We start from the raw sequence: 18,657 nt of genomic DNA on the forward strand, positions 1-18,657 counted from the left end.
CTGAGCTCCAGAAATCCCAAGCCCAAAGTGCCACGAAGGTACGAAATGGTGTTACGTAAAGAAGTGAAAACGAAACTATAGCCTCCATTTTGTCTCTTTTTTTTTTTAAGATGACTGCATGTTTGAAATTCATTAAATGCTTCGGGGAAGAGAACCTGTGAAAAGTGTATCTGACGAGTTATTGTCGGTTGGGGTATAATGTCCAAATGAAAGTAATATTGAAGGTATTAAACCATTTTTGCACCCAAATTATATCAGTCATATTTTTTCTTCAAACACAATTGCAGAGTGTTAGATGGAAAAGGCACATTGAATTGTCTTATTCCTCACTAAAAACACAAAAATAAATTAATGATATGAAATGTAAATCATCAATCAATAAATCTCATTTATCATTTTCAGTTTCTTATAGTTTGTCAAAGATTACATTCAATAAGCAGGTCTGTGCACTGATTCTGTTGGATTGAATAAAACAGTTCACTGAGAAACTACAGATTTTCTTTTTTATACATTAAGAACACACTGGGCAAACCTGTACAGGTTATATTTTCCAGCGATCTGATTGGTCGATGGTCAGACTGTTTACAGGTTTTGATCTGATCCTCTGGAGAGATCTGTACATTATAGGTTACCATGGTGATCTACTTCAGTTAAAACTGAATCAGTTCACTGTATCTTATAGTGTTAACTTAGAATAATTATTAAGGACACAAATAAAAAGAAAATCAAATCTTGAGAACAAAGACATAGACATGGATGAGACTGAAATTCTGTAACAAAGAACTAAAGCATCTCTCTCTTCTCTTTTCCAACAGCTGCTCAGAAACCCAAGTAAAGGTCAAAGAAGGAGGCCTGACTAATGATGTTGTCTGCAGTAGTGCATGGAGAAATCATTACTTTATGTTTCTACCTCTTATTTGTTTTTTGTCAGTAACAGTTGTTGGGCTTGTGACTAGAGGTTAGTGTTTTCTTTGCATCTGATTTATCTAATGTCTGATTTTACATAACTTTTTTTTTCTCCCACTTACTCTAACTGTTCATCCTAATATTTCCCTATCTTTTATTTTCCAGGCAGGAGAATAACAGCTGGTAAGGTATAACCTCTCCATTTGTTTCTTATAAATGCTCAGTTTATAAGTTAATATGAAGAAACACTGATCTCCAGGGTGGAATACAGTGTCACATCTACAGTGGACCCTTGTGTAAGGCTCCATCTTTTGCCTCTGCAGTGTGTTGACTTTGTTACACATGTAATAACAAAGCTAAATGTAACACTAAATATAACATGTTTCAACCTCTCAGCTAAAGTACTTTTAGAAATACTGTGTTGAGGCAATTAACCACAAATGTTACTGTGAACTCTTTAGGTTTCTCAGTAAAGCTTACCACTGCCTTCACTTTAAAGTTATTTTTGTATTTTATTATGATGTTATTTTTATAGGTGTCATCTCATTATTTCCAAGCTAATTTTATACATTGTTTTTCTGCATGTTGTTTGTTTTCAAGGCACAGTACAGCTCTGTCATTGTGTGCATCTGAAACCCACATTTAGCATCTTGCTTGAAATGATCATGGTCGTTGCTCTTGGTTTTTTGTTTGTTTGTTTTTGTTTTTTGTTACTTTTTGTTTTCATGTGTTTTGAGAGGCAGCTATTTGTATTTGTTTTTATTTGCTAAAGTTTTCCTTCTGTGAATTACTAATAAAAACAAGTAACTGGATTTTCTAAAATAATGTGTATGTGTGTGTAATGATTATGGAGGAGAGCAGATGTGGATGATTTCCACTTTCAGTGTTACTTTGAAGCTGACCTGGGACCAGTTTGATGACTGGAGTTAAAGTTACTGTCAGCCGCAGGGCTCAGATAAGTGATCAGACACCAGTTCTCAGTGAACATCACTCATTACTGATAACAGTACACAATAGAATAAACCACACAACCAAATGACAACAGGCCTAGTAAATACACTTTGTAGAACTGTAGCCTGTGGATAAGGTTGTTGTTTGTCCAAGTTAATTAGGAACACAGAGGAACTGGTCTGTGCAGTATCAACACACACACATCTCATTTGTTCTTTATGATCTGTCCTCAGATCTGTTTCTGAGTCCGTGGTCCCATGTAGCCACACCCAGGGCCATCACATCAAGGACAAGTAGGAAGTTGTAAACAGCCAATAATGAACTTCCCATGACAGTCAGGTAAACTGTGTTCTACTACTAAATTGGTGTGATCAAAGTTTTTAAGCACCTTCGTGGCAGAGTAATGGGATCTGATCTCCAGTCTTAGGACTGGACTCAGGATCCATGTTTATACAAATGAGATGAACAATACAAATTTAGCTGTAATATATACACACAAAAGAATGGTGGATGATGCATTCAGATCCTTTATAAGTTAAAAGTGTTAACACAGTAATGTAATAATACTCCCATTACAAGTGAAAGTCCTGTATGAAAACTACAACTTAAGTAAAAGTCGTTCATCTTAGGAGTAATGAGTAACTAAAGCTGTCAAATACACTAAATGAACAAACAAAGATACATCCCTCTGAAATATGGTGGGATAGAGGTATGAAGTAGCATAAAACAGAAATACAAGTGCCTCAAAAAATAAGTACAGTACTGCATGTAGCAAGTTATTTCCCAGCACTGATAGAAATCAGTTTTTTCCTTAGAGGAATATCAGGCAGGTCTTGTGCACTCATTGGATCCATATATCGTTAAGGTACATTTACACGTTCACTCACAAAGTCATGACAGAGAAGTTCTTCTCTAATAATCCTGTAACAGCACCACTTTACACAGATTCTCTCTCAAAGCTGCTGCTCTGGCAATTTTTGCCTGTTGTCTCAACTTATGAAAACTGCTCACTGTTATGAGGCTAAAATGATGGTTGTTATGTGAATAAGGTTGTTGTTCGTCAAGTTAATTAGGAACACAGAAGTTGAACTGGTCTGTGCAGTGTCAACACACATCCCATTTTGGATCTGTCCCAAGTCCATGGTCCCATGTACGCCCCAGGGCCATTATATTGAAGAAAAGAAACTGTAAAAACTATTCTGAAATAGAAACAAACAATAAATACACAGTAAGTAAAACAGAAAAAATGTTCAAATGCAATGTGTGAGATAATTCATTCATTTCTTCAGTCTCATACAGTCTTTAATTGTCATTTACACAACACTGAGAAGTAGAAGTACTGATGACCTTTTCAAGGGCTACCTGTATAAATCCCACTGTTGGAGAACAATCCATGAGCTGTAGATATCCAGCTTCTTCAGCCATGTGCAGAGCCTTTCCTACAGACTGGCTACATGTCTGTACCTTCATCTTCTGAGTGTTGTTTTGTGTTGTCTGTGCACAGCGTGCAGACCCTCCTCTTCCTGTACATATTTTTAGCTCTGAGATGTTGCTTCATCTCATTATTTCTGCAGGGCTGATGATGGAACAGACTCTTTTCCCCTGTAGATGTGAAGGGAAAACATGTATTGAGAGGCTCCAAAGGATTCAGCTTGAGCTGACATCCAAGCATTGTGCACATGCTGGTGTTGGATAAAATGCCTATAAACTGTCACACACACCACTGCAGTACCTTGCCACCCAGCATGTCTGATCGTGATGTGTTGAATCCAGGTTTGGCATTGACAGTCTGCAACCACCTGTTTCCAGTCGAACTGGACATTAAACAGACTTTATCCTGCCTGCTTCCCAGTATAAAGACTGTGTAATGTCCAAGTGAGCCCATATGAATAGAACAGGTAACTGTGTGGAGATTTCACAGTGAGTGAATGAGCATTGGTGACATTTTCTCCTGCTGCAGACTCTCACTTAAACAGAACATTTCCAGTGTGTGAGAACACATCGCACAGATATTCTCCTACTGTGTGCTGCATGTGTGAAAGGACAGCAACAGAGAACATCCTGACCTGATTCTCCAGTCATTGTCCAGAGTTTAGGCTTTAGGCTTCAGGTCCATATAAATTCAGTGTTAATGCAAATTCTCTTTTGAGCAGGAGTGAAGACATGGTGCTGCTTAAAGAGTTCAACTGGAAGATCTGAAACGTTTGGGAAAACAAGCTGAACATTAACGATGAAACCAGCACAGACCATGACATGTTAAAACTGTGGGATAAACTTTAGATTACACACAGTTTTACTGCAGAGCTGAAATGTTACAGCAAATTGGCTGTCACCATCATGGAGGCATAAAAACATGTTCACAGTGTGTGAAAGTGCTGCTGCATCCCTAATTAACTGATTAGAAGTCAAAATAAAAATTTGGCCTTCCCTCTTCTTACTTTACCTCTGCAGTCTGTGGGCTCAATCAACAGAAGCATTACACAAGCTGAAACCATTCTGATTATTATTATGTTACTGTGCTGATTATGGATCTGAAGTTTAATCTGTGTACTTGCAGTCAGAATGAATGCATGTTTTGCAGTACAGGCCATGGAAGGTGAACAGAAATTTAGTTTCTTTACAAGAAAATTACAGGGCCCCTTTAATCTTATATATATGTATATCACATAATAGCTGGGTCATCATATCACTTCCCTGTTAATCAGAGACTGATGAATAAGGTCTTGTCTCTCTCTGAACTAAACAGAATCAGGAGTTTCTCAGGACATGGATGACAAAGCTCAGGGAACAGGGAGCACTACACTTCCCTGCATATTGTGTTTGATGTGTGATTGGTGGTCTAAATCAGCAGCTGGTCTGGGGACATATGAGGGGTGATATGTTGAATTCACTGCGAGCACAACATGGAGAGAGAACACTCTCTCCAAGCAGGTGATAATCTGACCCAAAGTTTCCTGTACCTTTAATTTGAAAGAGGAAGTTAAAAAAGCCCAAGTATGACAGGACAAAACTGAACTTGTTATTTGCACTAACAAAGTTGACCAATAGAAATGTTGCTATTTGATTTAATCCATTAGACTCATTTGGCCAGTTGAAAGCTTTTAAGTGAGGTACAATCAGGCAGGATTAAGCACTCCTAATAGAAATCTATGAGCTAATTTTAAAGTCATCATTGGGTCTGACCTCCTGCTCCTCCTGACCTTCTCTCATCAAAAGAAACTGAAACACAGGGCAGTAAACATCAGGCTCTCTCATCTGTAGATCTAACCAAAGAGGAAGTGGTGCATTATGGGAGGAGATGGAGTCTGTTGTAACAACTGTTAACCACATTCATGTGCTTTACAGTGTGTGAAGCTGATGTTTGAACATTGTATCAGACTACTGTACATGAAGCAGCTGCAAACTGGTGCAAGGAAGTGAAACACATAGGTCTATGTGTATTGTAAGCACTGCCAAGACGACAGGCACTGCTATGACTAACTGCACTGCTGTTACTGCTGCTTTTACTGCTGTTAGTTCAAAATGGTTCATACAAAATGCAAAATCTGCAAATCTGACTTGAGCCCAATTCATGTGACTCGAGTTCACATCTCTGGACCTGAATGTTGCAGTATTTGATGAATCTTTTTCTAGTTATGAACCAGTGAGCCAGGAATGAGACTGATATTAAAATGTTATCTACCAGTTTTCATAGTTGTGGTTTTACAGCTCAGGGTAACATTTACTACCTTCAGTACCACGTGGTGCAGTCCTGACCTCTAGTGGCTGAAATGGTAACAGCTATAAACATCTTCATAATCAAATCCTCACTTGTTCACTGGTAAAAATACTGACCAAACTTTGAATAACCATATGGAGAAACACAAGAAACGATCACAGTAAAATATCTCAGATGTTTTCAGTCATTATACAGACGTATGAATTGTAGACAAAGAAGTAGTCAGACCTGAATATTGACAGTAGACCCTCCTGTAGCTCTTTATGATGAAGCCTACTGCCTCCATTGTAATAAAGTTAGTGGGTGAAACACTGCAATTATTACTACTACTACTGTTACCATGACTACTGCTGTTTGACATCTGTTTGTGTCAAATTCTTTATAAGTTAGAGGTCTTTAGGTGAGTGTAACTCTCCCTAACCGTATGATGTCATCATATAATAACAAACTGTTATGCACCTAGCTAGTGATTCATAATTTGATGTATTAAGAGATAACCAAATAATTTTCACAAATAAAAAGGTTTTAAGGAAGCTCTAACCCTCTAACCCAAACCCTCTGACAATGATCCATTCAATTTTATGTTTTTTGACTGTTCATATATATCAAATGTTAAATGCATCATTAATTCATCTTTTCTATACCTGTGAACTCCTGAAAGATTTTCCAGGGACTCGACAGCTAACTGAAAGTTTGTTCCACTAGTTTCAGTCTCAAGAGCTCAGAAGATATGAAGTGAGTGCAGGTTGTGAGCTTCATACATTTAAATCATCAGCACAAAAAACAAAACTATATTTAGCTGAGAAAGTTGTTAGCTGTAGCCTGATTGTTGGTTCACTATATTTATAAATATGTTACATGTGGGCCCACTGTGTTTCTTGTTTGTGCCCAGGACAAGATGATCTGTAAAGGCCCTCACAGATCACTGACTGGCCATAACACACACACACACACACACACACACACACACACACCACACACACATATGTTCCTTTAGCCCATCACTGAAATTCAACCAGACTAGAGATGTGCTGTTATTCTCAACTTCAATGTTTTGAAGTTGTTCATAGAAAGTAGACAGGAACAGTTATCCTGTGCTGTGGCCCTCTAACCTTTAAATCATCTACTGCAAAAATGAATAAAAATACATATTTGTGAAATAATGTAAAAAATGGTTTAGTATGTCACGCTCATGTTAGGTCAAAAATTTGATTGATTGAGTATGTTCAGACAGTGCATACAGTTTGTCTCATACTTTGGCAAGGATGCCAAAATGTGGGCCAACTGTTAAAAATATATGTGAATGGCTGAGGAATGTGTCAGTTGTAGGGTCAATGACAGCCATTGTAGATCTGGTCCCAGGCACAAAGTGACACACAGCAGACCTGCAGCTCTATCACACTACTTCTACAGTTGTTAATGGCTCACTTTGGTGTTGTATAGCTCTGTAAACATGATGATAACCAGCTGCTGCTCCATGTTACTGAATAAAGCTGTAATGATTGTACATAGAAGGTGTGGATCTATCTGGTGATAGACTGTGACCGTGGTCACTTTAGTTACACTAAATGCTTATTTTCCTCCAGGGCAAAGCAGGGAGCCCAAATGTTCACTGTGCAGTAATGACTGATGTTAACACGAACCAACTTTGTTTGTGGAAATGAATCACTGAACTGTAAAGCTTAGTGAATGAAGTGGCCTGGTTCAGACCTTTGTTTTGGTATTAAAATAATGAATAAATATAATGAATGATAAAGTGGAGAGTAAAGTCAAGTTAGTCTGTCAGTTTTATTCAAATCACCCAAAACCACACATTTTCCTGAGAGGGTTTTACAGTCTGTAAAGCATAAGGGGGAAAATTCCCCCAAAACACATCACACAGCTCTCACTCACTGTTGTCCCAGTGTCATGGTCCCTGACATCCTGGATAAGCTCTCAGGGCTGCTGCGTTCACTCACCTCCTCTACCAGCTGAGTGATGGTCTGTGTGGGAACAGATGATACCTGCTCATCAGCATCAGAGTTGACCAGATAGGATTTTGACCAGCTTTTTTTCCTATCCCCACACTGGCCTGTGGAGCAGGATATTTTTGCAGAAATCTCCACTGCTGGCTCCTGACAAGCTCACAATATAAGAAAGTCCTTAGACCTTTGAATTTCTTTATGATCTGTTTAGTTAAACATTTATCAAGTCATATCTTTATTTTTGTCAAAATGCCTTTAGTCACTTACAGCCATGACTATTTTAGTTCCTACTTCAAGCATCCACTTCTCTGTGAAAACAATATGAAGTTGTTATTTATTTGTGTGAATCTCTTCACAGTAATATCATTACTTTCTCTCAGTTCTAGCTTATAATTGAACCAGTGACTGCGCAGGAGCTTCTCAGTTTCTTTCTTTTGGCTCATGTGTCACAGATTTCCCCTTTACCGCTCTTTGCATTTTCACCATTGCTCACACACCTGATCTGAATGTATCGTGCTGTTTGCTTGGTTTTGTGATTGTAAATCCAGCATGACACATTTTAAAAAACCACACCTTTTCAGCACTCAGTTGAGCGCTGAGATAAGGAACCTGCGCAGTTTGCCTCGCACCAGAGACGGTAAGTTAAATGAATCTCTATCTTACTTATTTGTGTTATTTCTCACACCACAGGATACAGTACTGGTAGGACCAGTATGTCGTTATGTTACGGATTAAACTGCTTGTCACCACTAAATGTTACAGTTCATGAAACTGCGCAGTAAAACGTTTTTAGTGGTTTCACGGTCTGTACAGGCCTACTGAGATCCGCTCACCATGTTTCTGTCCATAAATACAGTAGATTAATAGAACAGAGAACAGTCTGAGAGTGTAACAGCTCAGTAGCAGCAGAGTGGAGCAGCTTCTACTGCAGCAATAAAAATATAATAGTAATAATATAATAACAATAAAGTGTTTACATGGAAATGAAAAGTCAATCCTAACGATCAGAGAACAGAGGCCTCGCCCTGATCCGCTGCTGTAGGAGTCAGGACTATAATGTATCTTTAGTTCTAGCTGTGATATCTGCTTGGTTTACACTGGTTTTTATTATTGATGTTTTCAAAGTGAGAGACTGTTACACTGTAGAAACTGCTCCAGTCTGTTCAGTTGTATAAATCTTTTAGTTTCGCTTTCAGTTTGACTGAGTTTAATTCCTTTCATCTTACTGCAGCTATCATGGAAAACTTCTGTTCACATGGTAACAGGTCTGAGCTGTGCTGTGTGGACATAGGCTACAGTATGTTAGCTCAGTCTATCACTGATACACCGTCCAATAACAGAAACAAGACACTTGTTGCTGTTCAGCTGATCTCTGAAAACTCAGTGACATGAGAGACTGGATGAGCTTTGAAATGAAACAGCTGAAGTTTAATAATGTGAACTTTGAACAGTGAGCTGAAAAATCAAAGATCCTGTTATCATTCACCAAAGGAAAGAAAAACACAGGCTCAGACTGGTTCAGACCAGTTCTACATCTGTGTGTTGACTGTTTAAAACATGATCAGAAACAGCTCCATTATCAGCAGAAATGTGAGAGTTAACCAGGCTCCTCTCAGTCTCTCACTCACAGTAAGCAGGTTACCTACTGCTCAGTGCAGTGAATGACTTCTCTTTGTTTCCAGATGTTCTCCTCCTGGTTTGGATAAAGACTTGAAAACAACCAACCTGCCTTTCAAAATGACTTCCAGAGGAAAACCTTTGACAGCTGCATCTCTGTTGGTAAAGCTGTTTACTGCAGAACATTACAGGAGGCTTGTGTTTGACAGGCAGTAATGTCTGTCACTGCTCCTCCTCTTTAACATCTCTGAGTTTGTAAACCTTTTTCTTCTCTGACTCTGTCTCTCTCTGTCACTCATACACAGTCATTTCAGTGTCCAGAAAGAAACTAATATAAACTGAGACAGTGAAGGTGTTTCTCTGTTCATCAGAGGCTTCATCAGCTCTACTGAGTGAACATCTGTGGGAGGTGAAAATAAGTGGTGGTAGGAGAATATGACAAAAACAGTGCTGTGGCACATGAACTGTTTATGCACATGTGAACGCGCAGCAGGTTTAAAATTGTTTGTAAATATATTTAAAATTACTGAAGACATGATTATCTATAATTACAACTTAAGCAACTATGTTATACAGTAGAATAGGACTGGTCTCATACCAAGTACCTTTTTAACTTTGAATTAGTAGATGAATATAGAAAGACAAGAAGTATCTGTAACTCATAAAGTAGAAAGGAAGAACAGTTGTTCTCTGGTCATTTCAGTGTTCAGTCTTCTTCTTCCTCTCCAGATCTTTATCTTCCTTCTTTGGTCCTGGCTGGCAGCAGCGTCCTCCTCCACTCACCTTCCCTCCTCCTCTGGTCATTTTCCACCTCATGGTGGCTGTCAGTCATTTCTTTAATCTTTACATTCTCTGCCTGATTCATTCAGACCAGTTGTTGACAGTGTCAACATTTCAACCAGACAATAACCCTCTTCTTCTTCTTCTTCTCCTTCTTCTTCTTCTTCTTCTTCTTCTTCTTCTTCTTCTTCTTCTTCTTCTTCTTCTTCTTCTTCTTCTTCACAGATACTTTTGATGAAAGTCTTCAGTGGAAACAGTCTGACATGTCATCCAGCAGAGTATCAGACAGGGAATGAATGCTGTCCCATGTGTCCACCTGGTAAGATCCAGCTGAATGTTAAAGGGACATTTCACTGTGGTAGTTACAGATGGCGTCTGTGTTGTGCTTCCAGGTGTCAAACATACTTCATGAGCTGTTTCTGTTCACAAGTGAAATGTATCAGTGAAGCACCTGAATCTGACTGGACTTTAATTCCAACAGTAAAAGAACAGACTGGATTGTTTTAAACTTTGTCTTCATGTGGTGAGAGTGAGAAGAATGAAACTGTAGTAGACAGCAGTGTATGTCACCTCGACCCTCAACATTATACATTGTCATTCAATAGAAACATAATGCATGAAATTAAACTGTTGATTTTCTTTTCAACAGGAAGTTGTGTTAAAACCAATTGTACAGAGTTCAGAAGTACGTCCTGTCTGCCCTGCTTAGAGGGAACCTACATGAATCAACCTACTGAACGTACACAGTGTTTTCCCTGCACAAACTGTGACGCAGGTAGATTTCAGTTAATATTTTCCAATTATTCATAGAAACTTAAATCCACATTTATGCATTGATGCAGATGTTTTCCCATGTATTCATAGACTGGAGAAACTATTCACTATCAGATTTCCTAAAGATGTCAGAAAAAGAGAATAGAAGTTCTGCATCTCTATATGTAACCTCTATATATGTTGACAGGTTCTGGTCTGAAGATAAAGACTTCATGTACATCAACATCAGATACAGTTTGTGAACCACTGGAAGGATTCTACTGTATGGACGTCAAAGACAAATGCTGTATGGCAGCACAGAGACACAAACACTGTGAACCAGGACAATACATCAGTAAAAAAGGTTGGTCTTCTTGTCCTGACTTTAACATTAGACTGTAGGTTTAGATTTTAAAGTTTTAAGAGTATAAAAAACTGTAAAAGTTTCAGTGTAGAGTAAAAGTAAAACCACTGAAGCTGATTAGGTACTATGGGCAGTGCATGTAAAGTAACAAAAATGTCATAATAGATTATGATACAAGTTAAAAAAAACAACAAAAAAAAACCCTGTAATGTCCAAGATACCATGTTAGATATACTCCAACTTGGCTTTTACATCGGCTTTATTCAGTGTAAACTGAATAAATGATATGAAAATTTAATGGGTTTGTGTTTTCAAGAAGTGAAAAGAAATGGATCATTGCTTCCTGTTCATTTGTCTGACCTGTGCTCACTTTCTCAATGCCCCTTGCTAACAGTTCAGCACATACACACCTGCTCTTTTTGCCCTGTCAAGGTAATAAAGTTAATTACTGATATGACAGAGAATGTGACTCCTGAAGTTGAGGTGATTTGATCTGTTGGAGTTGTTGGAACTACAGAGACTCAGTCCAACAGGTTTTATTTTGGCCTGTCATTATGTTTGTTATTTTAACTTGCAAAAGTGACAGCACCAGCTCAAAATCATTCATTAACTTATCTTTGCTAATCATAATTAGCATTGGAGTGAAATGAATCTGTATGGTACCAGCCCAGGTGTCAGGACAGAATCACTCATGCTGCCAAATCATCTGTCAAACTCACACATGCAGTGAAAAGCTGCAGAGCTGCAACATGATCAGTTTTACTTTAGCTGATGATGATCCATTAAAATGTGTCTGGATCAGCATAAACATATTAGAATAAATATCCTGTGCTGAAATATTTGCATAAATTACTGCAGCTAATACCATTTAGATAACTTCAGTGTTAAACAGTAGAAGGTTTGTTTATGAAGCTGATGTGATTTCTCCTTTACACTGAATATAAATCTCCTCTTTATCTGCACCTGTGAGAAAAGAGCTGCAGGAGAACATTTCATCAAACTCTAATTATTAAAGAATCAGCAATCAATTTGAAAACTGAAACCAGAGAAATGTTTCTGAATGTTTAGATTGTCTAGTTTTCAATAATAATAATAATAATAATAATAATCAGATAGTTTTTAAAAACCTATTGAATGGAAATCAGACAGGTCTGATGACATGTAATGATGTCATATAACACTCTGATCATTTCATAATATATGTTCATTAGTAACTACTGTCAACATGTATATAATGTGTGTTTGTACAGGAACAGCCTCCACAGACACTGAGTGCTCTGACTGCACTGATGGAACATTTTCAAATGGGACATTTACATCTTGTCAGCCACACACACAGTAAGTGAAACTTCACATCAGACACACACACCTGGTTTCTTACTGCAGTCAATTTGTAGTATCTATACATTTTCCTGTAAAAATGTCCCTCTGTCATTCCAGATGTGAATCAGTAAACCTTCAGCTGATCAGACCAGGAACTGCTACAACTGATGCTCAATGTGGACACAGTTCAAACACGACAGTGACTGTGATCAGCATTGTAGTGCCTATAGTGTTATTAATTTGCATATCTTTACCTATAGTTTACATTGTCAGAAAGAAGAGAAAAAGTCTAACAGGTAAGATCTGTGTGTAGTAACAGAAAATGTGATCATGGTTTAATGTTTGATAAAACTTTCTGTCAAGTCATGACGCTGAATAAGATGTTTTTCATTGTCTTTTTTTAATAGACAACAAAGGAAATACAAGAACTTCCACACAGGTATATTTGTTACTCTCTTTTTACTCTCTGTATGTGTGTATGTATACACTGTGGTAGGTGATAATACTTGGTTTATCAAAGTAATTAAATGTTATTCATTAATGTTTCACTAAAAATAAGGAAAAAGAATACAGAGATGGAAGAGAAGAACACTCCATAATATGAACAGCAGCAGGTAAGACAGCAGTGAATTCTTTATTGAAATATTTATTGACTGAGGACGGTCTGACTGAACTGACATCACTCTGTGAAGCCTTAACAAATATGCAAGAGGTTTCTGCTTTAATTAAATGTATCTCTCTCCTCAGGATCAGAGACAACCTGGAGATAACAGAGTGAACACTGTTCACTGCAGAGTAAATGTGGTCCAGAGTCCAGTTATAATGCAGTTGGGTGCTGGCACATTGTCTTTGCAGGGTACAGATAAAAGTACTGCTTGGTAAATGGAACACACTCTTTAGAGACCTACAGGTCTACAGATATAAAACAATTAACAGTCACCAGTCAGCCTAACTTGGACAAGTTATCCAAGTTATAAACTCACTCAGACACAAGGAGAACATGCAGACTCAGAAAAGCACAGAAAAGCCCAGGGTTTGAACCCAGAAGTTTCTTGCTGTGAAGCAGCAGTGCTGACACCCTGATTCAAATACTTAGGACAAAATATGTTCCACTGTTTGTCAGGCTGCACATGCTGTGAAGCTCAAGAATCTGAATATATTCTGTGGATAATTATTTTGAAGTAACAGCGGAGTACAGTGGAGAGGCTTCGCTGCTTGCTCTTGCCTTTGCTTGCATATTTTTACTGATATTCTTGTTTTTTTGCTGCGAGAAAATACAAGCAGTGGCTGAAACTCTAATTTTTGTGGACATAGGTGGCTGTTGCAATATTTCAATATTTTGTATGACCTCCTCAGTACAGTGTGAGCATGGCCTACCAACAGCATAAGCCTGCATTGCAGTGACTGGATGCATAGTACTTAGCCAAGGCTAATTAACAGCAAGATGCCCGTCTTCTCCATTTTTTCAGAAGACTGAGCTGGAAACCAAAATTCACTGGTTAGAAAAGAAAACAGAGGTAAATAGACTGTATGGGAGCACCACCACTTTACCATGTACTCAAACTGGATGGGAGGATGAGTAACAGGCCTGAGCTTTGTGATGCGACTGGCTGGTTGGCATTATCATACTCTTTACTCCTTTTGTAGGACACAGCCATGGATGACAGTGAATAGGAAAACATTTGCAACCAGAGAACAGATTTGCTCTCCTAATGCAGGACCCGTCTGATGACCTGCATAACCTTTCATCCTCACAGGAGAGGTTAAGGACTGAGAGTAAATCAGAAAATAAAAAGCTCTGGTTGTGGGTGACTTTGCTTTAAAAAATGTGAGAAGCAATGGCAGTAAAAACACCAAAGTACTCTGTTTTCTCTGACATGATGGAAAGAATTTGGTATATTGTGGCTGCACATCCAACTGAAAAACTTCACGCTGCACATGGACAAATGATGTTGTAGCAGCAGTCTGAAATTCTGAGAAGAGACTTTGATCTGCTGAAACCAGTCAGCTCTCTGAATGCTGAGGTGGTCATCAGCAGCCTTCTACCACCAGTCAGAGGAGGAGCTGAGAGATTCATCAGATTGTTGGCACTGAACACATGGTTGTTAACTGTATATACCATCCATTCAGTGAACCTAATTGACAATTTCAACTTTTCTGGGACCAAAGACATTTGAAGGCAGATGGACTTTGGCCTTAACAAATCAGGAGTAAAGCTCTTCATCTCTATCCTGTTTTCTTCCTGAGTCACCCATCTGTACCCACTGCCAAGGGCAGGAGGAATCAAAACGGGAAGAAGACACAAGTTGCAGAAACCCTGAAGGTGAATCACCCCAGCCACTGTTTGAAGTAAGTGTTAATCATGAGAAACATCAGAGCAAAGAGAAAGAAGATTCTATAACCCCCAACCCAACAGCTGTCCGTGAGGATCGCCCTCCTCTCCAGGTAGTTTCCCCCTCCTCCCCCCTCCTAGAGTTCACTGACAGAGCTGCAAAAGAGCAGATCTTAATTGAGCATTCATTCCTTGTTAACCAAAGTCTATCCCACAAAACTGGACAGACAATGCTTTCAACACTAAACTATATTAAACACTAGGTCTTTGGCAGGAAAAAACTTTTTTTTAAAATTCAATCAATGATTTTATTATCAAGTACAAACCTTGAGTGTATGCTTTTAAAGACAGGCAGTCCAGCTGTTCTTATCAAGTCAATGTCTCCCAACTTCAGTTTTATGAGTGAAGCTAGAGTGCATAAAAAAGGAGATGGAGTTACCATCTTGTTTAATGATTCCCTCCAATGCAAGAAGACATCTGATGAAGTTTTGTTTCTTTTGAACATGTGGCTCTTCAGTTGAATTCCTTCTCTCAAGCTATGTTCCTAAATATCTAAGGCCACCTAAATACTGTTGATGGTGATTTTAATATCCTTGTTGACAAGCCCCAGGACAGAGACACTAAAGAACTGTGCAGTGGTTGGATAACTATGGACTAACTCAGCAAATATGTAAATATTTGCAGAAAAAGCAGAATATTCTAGTAAGGTATAAAGAGTAGAAAAAGCTGAATAGAAGAATAAATGTTCTGTAAAAGCTGAACATTTTGATAGTATGCATTCTGACAGTATGCAGGAGTAGTTAGTGACTGAAAAGTGGCAGAAGGATAAAAATAAAGATTTCTGAACATAGTGTGATGCTGAGTCAGCAACTAATCGACAAATGTTATTGATGCTATTGAACCCACCAAGGTGGAGGTGGTCCCTGAGAAGAAAAGATCTCCATGGAGAAATGCCACACTGGTCAGAATAGAAAAAAGGGAGTTGTGGAAATCTGAAACAGGTGGCAAAAAACCCTCCTGTGTCATTAGGCTCTGAACTTCTGTTCAGCAGGGCCTGCATTGAAATTTGCCTCCATCTTCACTGATAAGATTAAGAAAATTAGTCAGTCAGTGCCCCCAGGATATGTGTTGACCTTACCCTCTTAAAATCAATTACTGCCACTGCCTTTCATTAATCAATGGTAATCCACTCATTTCTTATACGGCACTGTAACTTTTGTATTTTTATTTTCCATTCCACTTTTATATTTCTTATTTTTATTTTCCATTTAACTCTTTATTTATTAATTAAATGCTTTTTTATATTGTCTTATCATTGCTTTTAGGTTTCGTCTCAATGTCTTTTATGTTATGTAAAGCAATTTGAATGATTTTGTTGTTGAAATGTGCTGTACAAATAAACTTGTCTTGCCTAAATGTGGCTTAGAGTGAAGGGTCCTGGGAGAAATGACACAACTCTAAATTGTTTTCTATTTGAAATACAGATGTATCATTTTAAACAATGTATTTATGATGATGGTCTTGTGTCATAATGGACTGGGGACCAGATTCAAATAGCTCATAACTATGAATACAAAGTAGATGGATGTGTTGAATGTTATAATTAGTGACCAACCCTGAAATAGCACGTGTTTGTGGTGATGACAGCACATCACAGAGCTTCATCAGGTTCATGAAAAGACAAAGACTTCTATAGTCTGATGAAGCTCTGAGCAAAACAGCTGTTCTCAGTGCTATCTAAAGAACATTTGTTTTTTATGTGTTGTTGCTACCACAGACACTGAACCACTGAATGTGCTTTATTTTTCATGTTGCAGTTTCTTGTTCCTCCAGCTCTGCTCATGCTGTAAATGAAGCTTTTTCTCTTTTTAACTAAGTAATATACTGTATGTTTCTTTACTGTGTGTTCTTTCATTTCCATGTAGACTTTTACGTGAACTAATGTACTTTTGTAAAATTATTTTATATATTTTTTTGAAAAAGTGAGAGAAAAATCTTGAGTCAAGGACCATGTCAGTTGGTTCTAAGTAAATACGGGTTATTTTCTAACCTTGGTACTGACCTTAAGTCTGTCATTTATAGTCTCTTTGGAGGACAGAGAAAACAGGTTCTTTTGTGCTGAAAGCTAATAAAAGCCCACATACTGTGCCCTTTATTCAGACACCATCACTTTTTTTTACATTTTGAAATGTTTCAGCTTAAAAAAAAATCTCTCATCAATCTACACTCAATACCACATAATGACAAAGTATAAACATAATTTTAGAAATTTTTTTGCAAACAAAAACTGAAATACCACATTGAAATAAGTCATGAGGTTGGTGGAACTGTCTGCAGAGCTTAGAGAAAGGATTGTGTTGAGGTACAGATCTGGGGAAGGCTACAAAAAAGATTGTTCTGTATTGAAGATTCACAAGAGCATAGTGAGGAGCAAACAGAGCAACTGGGGAGAAGGGCCTTGTTTACAGAGGTGACCAAGAACCTGATGGTCTCTCTGGCTGAGCTCCAGAAATCCTACAACAACATAAGAAAGTGTTTGTTTGTTTTTGTTTTTTTAAGTGAAGGGGTCTGAATACTTTCTGAAGGCAGTGTATGTCATGGGATTAAAGAGCTGCTGGTTTGTGCTGCTTCAGACAGTGGCCTACTGGATGCACTACTATGCTGTGCAGATCACAGTGACTGTACCCGTGGTTGGAATCATCAGGTCTCCACTGTTTTCCAACAAAATGATGCTGGTACAGCCTCACAAACCAAACTGTTACAGCATGCATCACATGAAAGCTTCTTCATAACCTGCCTGACAACAAAACCTGCAATACAAACCAGAGCATTCTCTGTTAGGACTCACAGAGCTATCTGGCAGGTAGCTGTGGTCCGACTGCACACTGGTGACAGTCTTAGATGGAGATGATATAATGTCAGAGTCCTCAGCTGGAACCACAGCTGACAGAGACGTAGAGATTTTTCACCAAAGTTTAAAGGGAAGCCTTTGTCTCTTAATAGGATTAAAAGGAAGTTGTTCCTCTCCACTGTGGCCTAGTGCTGCTCATGGTGGGATTTGTTAGGTCTCTCTCTGTAAATATTTTAAAGAGTTTGGTCTAGACCTGCTCTGTAATGAAAAGTGCCTTGAGATGACTTTTGTTCTTATTCAGCACTATATAAATAAAAATTGAGTTGAATTGAATTCCACTTCTGCCACAAAGCAGCTCTGATATCATCAGGGTCAATACGTAAATATTGATAACAAAACTAGTCACAGAGATATGCAAATACTGTACAAAAACCATCAACTCAGTCTATGATATTAAACAGTTTTAAAATAAAATGATGTGATCTGACCTGGAACATATGGAAAATGAAATTGAATCCTGCTAAGAGCCAAAAACAGTGGCATTCATATATTCAACCAGAGATATTGTAATGTAATAATGAATGTGTTTATTACAGATCTTAATATGTTAATCAAACTTACCTCTGATATGAAGTGCAACTGAACTGGATGAAGGCACAAGAAGATCAGCAGACTGGAACAACCAGGACATGTTTTTGAACACAAGTCAAAGGAAATGAAATAAACATAGAACTCAACACTCCAGATTTATAAAAAGTAAATCTCTCTGGAGCAATGGCTTTAGGTCAATGGGAGTAAACAATATCTGGGACTAGCTGTAGAATGGTTATATTAGAATGGTTATATTATTCTAGTATAATTAATTGTCACAATTTTTAAACATCATGCAAAAAGAAAAGTCGCCTTTTAAAATGGTGGTGAAGGTAAACACCTCTAATAAGCCACTCTACGTATGATACTTCCAAGTGTGAATCTTGTCAGATCTTCATTTTGTCGCTGGTTTGTCTGATAGTGATGTGTTTAATCCAGGTTTGGCATCCACAGCCTGCACCCACCTGTTTCCAGGTGGTTTCCCAGCACCTGTTATATTTACTTCTG

General features: G+C 38.1%; 1 protein-coding gene across 2 annotated transcripts; it reads left to right on the forward strand.

Moving 5' to 3' along the window:
• Positions 1-566: 566 nt before the first annotated feature.
• LOC108899602 (tumor necrosis factor receptor superfamily member 14) lies at positions 567-13,149 on the forward strand. Of its 2 annotated transcripts, XM_051068369.1 has the most exons (14): positions 567-958; positions 1,072-1,089; positions 8,121-8,176; positions 9,222-9,318; positions 9,462-9,581; positions 9,886-9,979; positions 10,162-10,255; positions 10,586-10,711; positions 10,898-11,053; positions 12,304-12,391; positions 12,494-12,672; positions 12,784-12,815; positions 12,936-12,990; positions 13,124-13,149. In XM_051068369.1, exons 6-13 carry the CDS (start codon positions 9,971-9,973, stop codon positions 12,978-12,980), a joined length of 729 nt encoding a protein of 242 aa, XP_050924326.1. In that variant the 5' UTR covers positions 567-958; positions 1,072-1,089; positions 8,121-8,176; positions 9,222-9,318; positions 9,462-9,581; positions 9,886-9,970; the 3' UTR covers positions 12,981-12,990; positions 13,124-13,149. The 2 variants fall into 2 exon arrangements, with proteins under 2 accessions (XP_050924326.1, XP_050924325.1); XM_051068368.1 differs by lacking the exons at positions 567-958; positions 1,072-1,089; positions 9,462-9,581; positions 9,886-9,979 and having other exon boundaries at positions 6,573-8,176.
• Positions 13,150-18,657: the final 5,508 nt, after the last annotated feature.

Source organism: Lates calcarifer, unplaced genomic scaffold, assembly GCF_001640805.2.
Source record: "Lates calcarifer isolate ASB-BC8 unplaced genomic scaffold, TLL_Latcal_v3 _unitig_4440_quiver_2465, whole genome shotgun sequence".
NCBI classification, from domain to species: domain Eukaryota; kingdom Metazoa; phylum Chordata; class Actinopteri; family Centropomidae; genus Lates; species Lates calcarifer.

Excerpts from the sequence above, each read along its gene's own strand:
- LOC108899602 (XM_051068368.1), top strand. The coding sequence starts at position 9,277 with ATGACTTCCAGAGGAAAACCTTTGACAGCTGCATCTCTGTTG. Across the intron at positions 10,712-10,897 it reads CTGCACAAACTGTGACGCAG|GTTCTGGTCTGAAGATAAAG; the intron begins GTAGATTTCAGT and ends ATATGTTGACAG. Across the intron at positions 12,392-12,493 it reads TCTTGTCAGCCACACACACA|ATGTGAATCAGTAAACCTTC; the intron begins GTAAGTGAAACT and ends CTGTCATTCCAG.